At 35.3% G+C, this 12,899-nt stretch overlaps 1 protein-coding gene across 3 annotated transcripts in view; it reads right to left on the bottom strand.

Annotated features, from left to right (window-relative positions):
- The window catches only part of ADAMTS6 (ADAM metallopeptidase with thrombospondin type 1 motif 6), a 353,046-nt gene that overhangs the window by 111,298 nt on the left and 228,849 nt on the right, over nt 1-12,899 (bottom strand). For all 3 annotated transcript variants that reach the window (XR_008917943.1, XM_056824863.1, XM_056824862.1), the window contains exon 12: nt 4,246-4,353. Coding sequence is in view for 2 of the 3 variants with exons in the window: in XM_056824863.1 (XP_056680841.1) it covers nt 4,246-4,353 (108 nt within the window). In the remaining variant the exon portion in view is untranslated. The remainder of the gene's footprint in view (nt 1-4,245; nt 4,354-12,899) is intronic.

Below are 12,899 nucleotides of genomic sequence, written 5' to 3'. Positions count from 1 at the left end.
GGCCATATTTCTTACTCCATCTGTTAAATGTGCATGGAACCGATCCCATACTTGCATGGAACATTTGTGGAACTGCGCCCCCGGGCATACATCCCATATCTTTTGCAGCCAGAGCTTGACGAGATCATCGTCCATCCAACCCTCTGGATGTGTCTGTGCTATCACTCCAGCAATATTTCTCCCACTTTTTTTTCAGTAAAGATTTATTTTGAACTATGAGCAGCTTTAGTTTTATCCTGTTGGCTAGACAGGATATAAGTTCTTTCATGTCCTATCTGATGAGGGTTGTTTTGTAGCTCAAGGGGCTACGATCAGGGGTCGTGAGAGCTCCTCTCGTGCTTCTTAGACAGGGCACTCAGACGTTGGTACCCTGAACTTTTGGAAAGCTGTCATTTTTAGTTCTAGGCTCTGTAGAAGACCTCACTCTCTGAACATTTATAATTTTGGGAAATAACTTTGCAAGATACACCATACCTACCATCAACTAAAATAAGTTTTGAATAAAAGTAAGAGCAGGATTCCTATAGCACTTTTCTTTTAAAGCTCTTAGGAAGCACATATATTTGCCCCATCTTTCAAAATAGATTATTAGATACAGATCAACTCAGTTGCTCAACATCACACAGTCTGATCTATGATAGAACTCTAGTCTTGAATCCAGGTGAATACCTCCCTGTGAAAATGAGAACTATTGGCCTGATGCTCCAAAACAGGGAATACAGGCAGGGGTGTGCTAGAGACAGTTTGTACAGGTTCACAAGAACCGATTGTTAAATTTTCACCATCAGCACTTACACTTCAGAAAACAGCAAACTACAAATCTGGCCTCAGTGTAGTCTTCCATTAATTGTCTAGACTTAAGAAAGTGATAGAGGAAGTGTTAATGATGCAGATTATGCTGTAAAATGCCTCTGGAGTACTTTTTCTACCCCACAAAGAGTTGGTTGTTAAGCATTCGCCAGTATACCCTTTGGTACAGGTATGGGCCAGAATGTTTGCATGAGAGCATCATCTCTAGTACTTGGTCCATTTCACTCACATAGTTACATATCACACATTACAGTGAGGACATGAAATTCTTTCTCCTCTCTGCAAATTGTATCCTCTGAAATTTAAAAGCAAAATCAGAAGAAAAAATGTTAACATGAATGCCAACTATTTCTTAGTCTGTATTTCTAAAGAGTGACCAAATTGAACCAGAATTATTTCTGCCCGTGGTGGTTCCAACTAGAGCCAAAACTTTTAGTCCTGGTTGGACTTGATAGCCCCAAATTGATATACACTCTAAGAAAACTCTGTCCCTGACAGCAGTGGGCACATTTTCAAGAAGAAAAATACTCAAATAAAGACATTAGAAAACATTGACCCATCCAAAAGATAATAAGCACTAGCATTTATTCATATATAGCATTCTCATATTTACAAAACACAAATATTTTCTCATTTTATCTTCATAACAACCCTGTAAGGGGTCCATTTTACAGACAAGGAAACTGAAGCAGCTGTAAGTGACTTGTCTAGATCATACAACTAGTAAATATCTGTGGGAAGACTTGAACTCAAATCTTCCTGAATCCAGGTCTAGCATTATCCACTGTACCACCTAACAACCTCTGGGAAAATAAATACAATTGGTAAAGATACAGTGATAGGCTGTACAAATAGCCCTCAAGTCTCTATAGCTTGGAAATTCTTTGGAAGACTTTGAAATCTTGGAAAGGCACTGAAAGTAACACATTGAGGGTCACCCTCTAGAACTGTCCTTTTTCCGTCCAGATATTTTTACTTTTGTTAGCTCTATCTACAAACTCTTTCTTTCCCTTCAGTCCTCTGTTAGAACCCCCTAGATTTGTTTTGTAGAAGATGACTTTGATATTGTTTTTAAAACACAATCATGCTGTGAATATAGATGGCCCCTTAGCGAGAGCCCTTGAAGTACAATTTATTACTCATTTTCTACCACATGTTCACTTTCCTTCCATCCCCAGATTTATATCCTATTCTTACTCCATGGCAGTTATTACACTTCTTTCTCCCAGTTAACCTAAATATTCATTAATTTCCATTCAATGAACAACTTATTTATTAAGCACCTACTGTGTGCAAGGCTCTGTAGGAGATAGGCATTTTTCAATTCTTTCAGCCTTAGAAGTACCCTATCATCTCCAGATTCATGTTTCTCCCCCATTAGATTGTAAAACTCTTTGAGGGGAAGAACTGTTATCTTTTCCCCTTTCTTTGTCTTATACTTAAGAGGAGCTTAATAAATTCTTGTTGACTGGATCATCCCCTATAGATCTCTTGCTTTGGCATTTAAAACTCTTCACAGCGAGGTCACTTCTTACTTTTCCAGACTTCTTGTACTCTTCTCCCTTCTATGCACTCTATGAGCTAGACATATTGGCCTGTTGCTGTTTTTTGTACACAACACCTTAATCTCCCATATCTTTGCTTTTGCAATGTCTCTAATCCCTCAAAAGCTCTCCCCATCTCTATTTCCTTGTTTAACTGGCTTCGGCAAGACTTGCCTTCAAATCCCAGCTTCTAAGAGAGTCTTCTTGGTTCTTGAAACTGCTAGGGCTGTCCCTTCTCTGAATAGCTTTCTTCTAGCTTGCATACATCTTCTATGTTCCTAATTCTTTACACATTCCAATTCGAATGTGAGCTCCTTAAAGACAGATGGTTTTTTACCTGTCTTTGTATCTTCATTGCTTAACACAATCCCTTGCACATAGTAGGCACTTAGTAAATGACTGCTGCTGTATACTCTATTCCTATAGCATACTCTCTATTTCATTCACACACACACACACACACACACACACACACACACACACACACACACACACACAGAGTCTTGCCATTGCTACTAACGTTAAAACCTAAAATTGAAAAGATGTCATTTTGTTTTAAACCCATGGTGAGAGCTGAGGTGCATGACCGGCCACTAATGATTGCTCATTTCTCCAGAAGGTCCTTAAAGAAATTGATTATTTAAATCCCAAGTCTAAGGAGCTAGCAGGTCTAATAAAGACATCAATAGTAATAGTGTTTATAATCTACTAGAAACTATGGAGGTGAGTAAATAACAATTGACAGCAGATGAAACTGTTGCTATGCCTTCTTGCCATGACTTTCCTCCTTATAGTTGTACAATTCTCCTAACTACAGATTGATGTAAATTGCTACTTGTCGTTGACAAGGGCTGTTAGATCCAAAATAAACCTAGACTGTTGTTTTAAGAGTGAGGTTCCTAATATTTTCTACTACTCCAGTGGAAAAAAAAAACTATGAATTTTTGGTAGCATATGAAGGTCTCCATATTTTTATTGGCTAACTACAAGTTCTCAAAAAAAGGATCTTTTATCCTTTAAAAAATGACCCCATCAATTCATGTATTTAGCATAGTTTACCAACATTTCCAAACTCAGCATGGAAAAGCCATCAACATGGTACTAGGTCATGGGTCCTGAATGAAGCCGTCAGCAAGGATTAATAAACTGTGACAGCTGCCCAAAAGCTTTCATTCTCTGTATTTTAACATCAGACGGTAAGTTGAAATGCAGTGTAATCTTTGTTGAAACCAGCCCAGCAAACATGGCAGGAGTCAGAACTGAGAACAGATGACAGTAGTCATTGTTCGTATAAATTTAGTCTGCAGCAGTAAATTCTAGAGATGGCTATAAGGATGCAGCATTTACAAAGGCAGCAATTCCCCGAGTAATCAAGAAGGACAAGCTATTGCTCATCCATGGAACCAGTCCTTTGAAATTGGACACAGAACTAAAGTCATTTCAGATCCTATGTCTAGGTACCATATGGCAGTTAAAACTGTAGCTCCTATCAAAACCTCTTTCTGGTAACGTGAATTTCCTGGAATTTTTAAAGCAAAAAATTAGAGACTACATTACTAAATAATTGTTTAAGGTTATTCATTTTAAAATAGACATAAATCACATTCATGCCTTCAGAGAACTGTATTTTTAAGGGACAATTGAAGTATTAAGTAATCATTATAATTCCACAAATGGTGTTTTTTTAAAAATAAGTTACAAGACACGACCCATATGGAAACTGATGAGAATGCATGCATTTTGGCAAAATTATAATTATAATAATCATATTAATAATAACAATAGTAATCAGTGAACACTGTTGCTTAATGAATTAATAGTCTGCTCTCAAAAACTTTACCTTTTGCCTGTACTTCACACCAATAGTATAAGAGGAAGTCATTTGGCTTACCCCTTTTTCAATGCTTCCAGTTTGACACAGTGTCCCCTCTGCTGCCGGAATACTATTGGTAACACAGCGATTACTTTTGCTGAGGCACCAGAGCTCTCTACACACTTCCTAGGAAAGAAGGCAAAAGCAAGTTGATCAGTATTACAGACTAAAATTATTTCCAGTCCTCCACATTAAACACAGGCATAGACACATTCAAATTTGTTCTGGAAAAACAGGCACACACACACACACACACACATATACACAATAGAAACAGGCAGACTTTTAATGTGTTAATTTAAAGGAAAATGGAAAATTGGAAAATATTTTGGAGTCATTTCAAAGCCAAAACAAGTCTAAGAACTTTCTGAAGAGAATCTGGTGGCATTAATTAGAGTCTGCCAAAATGGGTCTTGCACCAATCCATTGGACCCAGTCTGAGAAGCAAGGGCTGCCTTTTCTGTGCCATCACTGTGATTGACATCTTTTAGGTATTTTTTGGAACTGTCTCTTCCTCTTTGTTATGACTTCTCATTACTCTACCTCAAGCATCAAAAATTTACAGCACTTCTGAAACAGGAAATATAAAATATTTCATTTTGTTCACACTACATTAATCCATCTCACTCTAAAATATGCTTTTTCAAGGTATTGCCAAGGAAATTGAATGAAAGGAAGGATAAAAACCTAGACACTGAGGAATATATTTATATTTTCAAGCATTTTTTTTTGGTTTATGTAAATAAATAATTAGGGGGTTTGCATCCCTGTTTCTACTTTTTAAAATATTCATGTTAATATAGTCAACCACGATGTAGTATAACAATGTAATAGTTCTTTAATGTAATATTTTATGGTGATACTTTGCTATTGCAAAGCGATATAACTGGTTCAACATTCAATACTTATTACACCACAAATTCCAAGAAGGCAAGGATTTATCTAAATTGTGTACCTTCCAGAGCCTACCTTGTACTATGCGAACCACTTGTGTTTAATAAATGATTTTTAATTGGATGCTATATTTCATTATTTTATTCATATCCATAATTTTGCTTGAAGCAGTAACAGAAAAACTTTTTATGAACTCCACATAAAATTTATGAAATTTATAAAGTATAATATAAATATAACTCGGTCATTAGTTAAATTTCCCTTTTAGCACAGCATTTCTGGGATACAGCAAATTAGAGCAATCACTTGACTCTATTTAGAGGGGAAAAGGAACCTAAAATAGGAGATAACAAGTAGGTATTGATTAATAAAAAATATTATAATAATAAAAAATAAAAAACATAATTTGCATTAATACTGAATACTCCGTGCCCCTTCCCTTCTTGTATGTCCCTTAGACTTATTTTTACCCTTTTTAGGATACTTCATAACTGATACTCCTTCTCTCTACTGACTCGACTTGTAAGTATCTGATATTTATATTCTAGTTTTTCTTTATCAAGGCTACCCTTAATGTTCATTTTAGCAAGATTATATTTGCATAAAGATATTAGGTGGAGTGAAGAGATGTAGATGTGACGGTTCTCCCTACACAGATATCATAGCCTGTGAATATAACAACAGCTTAAGGAGATTCAGTCTAAGGACCAAGAGAAAAGTGATAAGAATAACTTCTTTTTATTATAAAAGGAAAACGTTCACATTTTAAAATGGGAAAATCTCCTTGTATTCCATCAAAACATTTAGAAATTTAGTCTTAACACTTTCAGCATCTTCAGATTCCAAGCTATTAAAAAGTTCACTTTCTCCCATGGTCTCAGCTTCTGTTTTAGAAGAATATTTATTTATACCACTTTGTAACTCAAGGATTTTTTTTTTTATGAAAGAGTTCCCTGGAATGGAAAGGCATAATGATAATTTCATATTCATATAGAAGCAGGGCCAAATTATTCACTTTGGGCCCCAAGCCTTAGAAAGAAGCTCCAGAAGAAACAAGAGGGGGAAAAATGTGAATGAAAATGGCCACAAAGGTCTTGGAGCTGTCATCGCCTGACCTACAGAGAAAGAGAATTTGCCGAATTGAGGAACACATACCCAGGCTCACGTATCTAAGCATCTTGAAGAAACAAAGATGGTAGAAAATAGAACACTGAAGAAGCCAATGTACTCAGTGAGGCCTCACACACACAGAGTAGCAAAAGCCTTCACTTTTGTATTGCCCCCTCCTGTAAAGAAATTGTTCCCCTAAAAAAACTGAGTAATCAGCAAGTTCATCTTCCTGATAAAGATGGACCTTGAAAAATGTGCCTCCAGTTGAAAAATTTATCATCTTTCTGACCCTTCTAATTCTTGGCAGATTGAAGGATCTTTCATTAGAGTATTAAGTTTTATTTAAAAAAAAAAACAGCTTGTTTAAAAGTTGAGATTTGAAGGTCTATGTAGACACTTCAGACACTGTGTGTGTTCATGCACTTACTAGCTGTGTGACTCTGGGCAACTCATTTAAGCCCATTTACCTCAGTTTCCTCATCTTATAAAATGAGGTGGAGAAGGCAAACCTCCAACATCTTTGCCAAGAAAACTCCAAATGGGATCACAAAGAGCTGGACACAACTGAAACAAATGAACAGAAACATATTTCTTGAATTTTACACTTGCTAATTGGGTGCCCTTGGGTGAATCAGTCAACCCATCTCATCTTTGGTTTTCTCATCTTTGAGAAGGGGCTGGAATAGATGACTTCTAAGGTCTTCTTCAGTGCTAAATCCATGGCATTAAAATTATGCTTCCTTAGCCAAGAACATTTTCTGAGTAAAAGGTGAAGTTGCATTTGCAATAAGAAAAAGAGCTGTTTCCCAAAACAAAACAACAGGATTCTTTGAAAGATATCTTGCTTTAATAATACTGGCTTGCTCTACCCCCAAGTTCCCAAAAAGAAAAATCTCAATCTTCTTCATTTTGATGAGTTCAAAGAAGCTGGTGAGGGTACTTTCTCACATTCCTTTTACTTGAACTTTTCTGTATTCCAAATGAGCATTTATGCTACAATAAAATTAAATTTTTAGAAGTTGGAATAAAGAAGACTCATATTCATGAGTTCAAATCCAGATTTACACATTTACTAGCTATATGACCATGGGCAAATTGCTTCACCTTGTTTGCCTCAGTTTCCCTTTCTGTCAAATGAGCTGAAGAAGGAAATATCAGACCTTTCCAGTATCTTTGCCAAAAAATTTCCAAAAAGAGGTCACAAAGAGACAAACACAACTGAATCAACTTTATAAAAAAAATTTAAATTTGAAGGAGTGTAATACAATGGAAAAACCACTGACTGGAGGGAGAAGAATAAGGATTAAATTTTTATTTTCATGTTTCCTCTTAACCACTCTAAGTCTCAGTTTCCCCATTGGTAAAATGAATGGATTTGTACTCAGAGAAGACCTCTAAGATCCTTCGGAGTTCTAGTTATATGACGTTAGATTAAGATTTTGATGCCACAAAATTGGGACACTTAATGCATTATTGATGGAGTTGGGAACTGATCCAACCATTTTGGAGGGCAATTTGGAATTATGCCCAAAGGGCCATAAAAGAGTGCATACCTTTTGATCCAGTAATACCATTTCTGGGTCTGTATCCCAAAGAGATTTTTTAAAAAGGGAAAGGGCCTACTTGAACAAAAATATTTATACTTGCTTTTTTGTGGTGGTAAAGAATTAGAAATTGAAGGGATGGCCATTAACTAGGGAATGGCTGAACAAATTGTGGTATATGTTGGTGATGGAATACTATTGTTCTATAAGAAATGATGACTAAGAGGATATCAGAAAGAGTTGGAAAGACCTTCATGAACTGATGCAGAATGAAATAAGCAGAACCAGAACATTGTACAGAGTAATAGCAGTATTGTAGAATGATCAACTGTGATAGACAGCTACTCTCAACAATTTAATGAACCAGAATAATTCTGAGGGACTTATGATAAAAGAATGCCATCCACCTCGAGAGAAAAAACTGTTGGAGTTGGAATGTAGATCAAAGTATATAATTTTTTACTTTAGTTTATTTGGATTTTTATTTTGAAATTTTGGCTTTATATGATTATTCTTTTATAAAAATGACCAATGTAAAAATATGTTTTACATGATAATACATGTATAACCCAGATCAAATTGCTTGCCAGTTCCAGAAGAAGGAAAAAGAGGGAGGAAGACAATTTGGATCATATAACTTAGGAAAACTTAGGTAGAAATTTGTTATTATATGTAATTAGTAAAATAAAATACCTTTATTTTTTTTTAAAGATTTTGATGCTCTGCCTTCTAAGAGATTAGCTCACTTGATCTGTTGAACACTCATCACAATGTCAGGTATATCCAGAAAATGTATTTGGTAATGGAAAAAAAAAACCCTGAAGATTGTAATGACTCATACTTAGTCCTTATTAAGTGATTTTTGAAAGCTGAGGCTTAGACTTGTTGACACAGGTGCTATGGTCTTGCTAATAAGTCATCACTTGGGCCCCTTAGAGGTTATCAATTCTGTTTTGGAAAAGGTTATTTTGGGGAAAGACTGAGCTTGAGAAATGAGAAAACAAATAGGAGAAACAGAGCATAATAGTACCTATAGTGATGCTAATACAGTCCCAAACTGACCTAGAGGGCCTCAGTACTTGGCCTCCCCTGGTTGGATCTAAAGACAGTTAAATTAAGTTGTCAGTTTTTGGATCTTTTTTTCCACTTTTTCTTGTTTTTTTTTTAATATGGCTTCCCCCCCCCCCTTAATTTTTCCTCAAATTCTCTCATTTGGTTTTTAGTCTTTTTAAAGCTCTTTCAGGAACTCTTTATGGGCTTATATCCATTTTACATTTTTCTCTGACGTTTTAGAAGTGCATATTTTATTTCACTGACTTCTGAATTTGAACTCTTCTCTATTTGTAAAGTAGTTATCTATGATTTGGTCCTTTCTCTTTTGTTTACACACTAAAAAATTTTTTTTTTAAATTTTCAGAGGCCTATTTCTTAACTATTAACTTTATACTACTGTTGGGCTCATCTTCCTGTGTGTGTGAGATACTCTCTCAGGTTCAGGGCTTTTCTTTAAAAGACACCACAAAAAGAATGGTCAGAATAGATAATACAGATAACTGTATGTTTTTTAATGAAGTCAAATTTTCATTCATATAATCCTGAAATCATCATGGTATTATGTAGACACTGAATTTCCATATTAAAGATGCTATGCATAATGCCAAACTTGCTTTTAAAGTCCATTAATATTATTTTTAAAAACTATGATCATGGCAGTATTTAAAGGAGGGAAGAGGAAGGAAAGAAAGGAGGAAGGAAGGAAGGAAGGAAGGAAGGAAGGAAGGAAGGAAGGAAGGAAGGAAGGAAGGAAGGAAGGAAGGAAGGAAGGAAGGAAGGAAGGAAGGAAGGAAAGAAGGAAGGAAGGAAGAAAGGAAGGAAGGAAGGAAGGAAGGTAGGAAGGAAGGAAAGAAGGAAGGAAGGAAGAAAGGAAGGAAGGAAGGAAGGAAGGTAGGAAGGAAGGAAGGAAAGGAGAAACTTGCTAAAATCTTGGTCATTTTCCAATATATTTAAGGTAATGACATCAGAAGTCATTCATTATAGTCTAAACAATTATACAGGGTTAATTATAGTGTATTTCTCATTGTTTTTTGGTTTCTTTTTTTCTGTCTCCTTTCAAAAATCTCCTAACAAAAAAATAGTCAAGAGGATGTGAATTCTAGTTCTGATTCTGTTATTTTCCAACAACATAATTTTCATCAAATCACTTGCTCTCTCTGGGTCTCAGTTTCCTTATCTATAAAGTAATAGTTCTCTTCCAGCTCTATGATCTTTCTTCAATATTTCCAGTGAAGCTCTATGACTTTATAACCTGAACAAGATGGATGATGAGGGGATAAGTTGTGGACAAGGGAAATAAGATTAGTCAACTATAAACCTGATTCTTCTAGTAATTATATTTATGTGAAAAGTAAAAATGAATAGCTTACCTTGAATGTAAAAATTGTATAGTTTCAAAGTTCCTTGCTTTTCTCTCTTTTATATGCCAATTGGTTCCTAGCATTGCTCCAAAGCAAAGGAAAACATTTGAATAACTAAACAAAATGGGAGTTAGTTTGGGAGAAAGCCCTCTGGCTTTCCTCTTTTCATTTTGGGCTAGATTCTCATTGACAAAAAAGAATCTAACAATAAGTCATGAGCCTGCTAAAAAATGAATGACGACAACTTAATTGTGTTAATTATGCAGAAAATATTACTCTAAGCCTTCTTCATGTCTGTCTAGGGGTTCTGTGATTGGGCTCTGTGGAGTTTTCTGTGACTTGGAAGAAGATGAATACAAATAAGAATTATCTTGTCATCAAAATTTAAAAAAAAAATTTATCTCATAACTATGAGAAGTAGAATGGCATAATAGGTAAAGAGCCAGTCTAAGAGCCAAGAATATCTGGGCTCAAATATCACCTTGGACACAAACTGGCCTTGTGTTCTGGGCAACTCTCTAAGAAAGAAGTTCTTAATCAAGTGTCCACAAACTCCCCACCCTAAGGGTTCAATGGATGTATTTCAGTTAAATTGGATGGAAAGAAAATATTACTTTTTCATTTTTACTAACCTCTAACTAAGATTTAGCATTTCCATTAATTATGATTTTTTTTAAAGCTATTATTCTGAGTCAGGATCAATAAGCTTCATTAGATTGCCAAAGGGGTCCATGACACTTAAAAATGGTTAAGAGCCTCTAAGAATATAAGTTGATTTGTTCGTTCTCAAGTTTTTTGATTTAAAATAACGTGCAAACCCACACTGATTAATGGAGTCTTCTTATCCTAGTAATATCCTATTTTAGAGAAAGCACAGGTCCAGGTCCCCTTCCTTTATATCTATTTGAATTCAGTATCCCTTTAGGAAGAATAATAATAATAGTCATAGTAGCAGACATTTACATAGTGCTTCAGAGACACTGTCTCCTTTGATATACTCAGTCCTGTGTTAGTAGTATTGTCACCCAGATTTTACAGATGAAGATGTTAAGGCTGAGAATTAATAAGTAACTTAGATTCATAGAATTTAGAGCTGGAAGGGATGTTGCAAATCAGTTGGTTTCTAGATGAGGAAATTGAAACCCAGAAAGATGAACTTAACTTCTCAAAGTTGATACAGAAAATGAGTAGCAGAGCCAACATTTGAATCCAGTTCATTTGTCTCCCATCCAGTGTTATTTCCAATACTCTAGATTTCCATGAGGCTATACACAGTATTAAGTTACTAAAGAGGCAGAGTCCGGTCTGGACCCAAGTCTCCTGATTCTAAATGAGAGGTGGTCTGTTCTTGTTTTATCATTATACCACAGATGCCACACATACCAAAGCCATCATCCAAGAAGCTTCCTAATTTCACATCTCATGTCTAGATTTCAAAAGCTAAGGTGCTTTATGTCCATTATCTACATGGAAATAAGGAATTCTTAAATATTCATTTGAGTTTAAATGGAGAGGGTCAACTTCCAGACTACCAATCTGTAGGAGTTGAGCTCATATTAGCAGCAAATAGATATAATTACCCTTTTATTTGTATATTCATTTCAACATTTTATACACATATATATTTTATAACTATAACCAAACAACAAGAAGGAAATAGAATTCCTAAATACATTTTGCAGAAACTAGCAAGGGGCTCTCCAATCACAATGGTAAAAGTTTTCATTTGCCAAGAAAACTGTTCCAAACAAAATTAAAATATATCTGCTGGGGTTCTTAAAAAATTATAACTTGCTTTCTCCTTATTTTTCTTTTCCCTGGACAGTTATGTATTGAAAAAGAAAATGAACCTTTTGTTTATTTGTCATTTAAATTAGTTTTTTCTCTCTTCTCAGTTGCAAAGGGGTGCTCATGAGATTTCCCCTTTTATTTTTGTATGTCTATTTAATTACTTATTTTGTGGTGGTTATTAAGTTTATAATTTTAAAAGCAAGAAAATAAATGATGAAGGTAAAGAAAGCAATTCAGCCTTCCTGGTAAAATCAGAAGCCTAGAATAACTTTTACAGTTTAAATCAATAAGGAAACCAAATTAGGTGTCTGAGGATATAATGACTTCTTTATTGCTAGACTGGTTTTTAAAAGGTAAAGGTCAAAAAAGAGATATAATCGTGCTCAAAGGTATCTGCCCTGGGGCAACCCTTATGCTCTTCAGGGTCCTTGATTCTGGATTTGAGAGGCTCTCTTTGCTCTTATTATCTTATCAGTAACATCTCTCAACAGATGTCTCCAATAAAACAGCCTGAAAACTCAAGAGAACAGGGCCCTGGAGAGGTCAGGAGAGTCCTGATTAGAAAGGCTACTTACCATTTCATCACACAAAACAAAAATCAAGAATCAACACATGGCGACCCAATGGCCCCACTCCAGGTGTTTGGTTACTATCAGATGAAAAGGGATAATGTATCCTCCCTTGGCCTTAAATAGATTTTAATCCTATTGTGCAAGGAAATAGAGTCAGAGTCTCAACCCAGAGTTCAACCAGGGTCATTTAAATACTACTCAGGAGCAAAGAAAACAAATGGAAATGTTTCCTTTTTAAAAAATAAAAATAAAACAAAGTTCCCCAAATATCACCAAACAAGACACAAACTTGGGGAAAAAATCTGAAGACCAAATTGAGAACATCCATGATCAATAGAAAATGTAAG

The sequence above is a fragment of the Monodelphis domestica genome, chromosome 3 (assembly GCF_027887165.1).
Source record: "Monodelphis domestica isolate mMonDom1 chromosome 3, mMonDom1.pri, whole genome shotgun sequence".
Lineage (NCBI taxonomy): Eukaryota > Metazoa > Chordata > Mammalia > Didelphimorphia > Didelphidae > Monodelphis > Monodelphis domestica.
The sequence above is the reverse complement of the archived record's forward strand: the minus strand, read 5'-3'. Positions and strand labels throughout refer to the sequence as shown.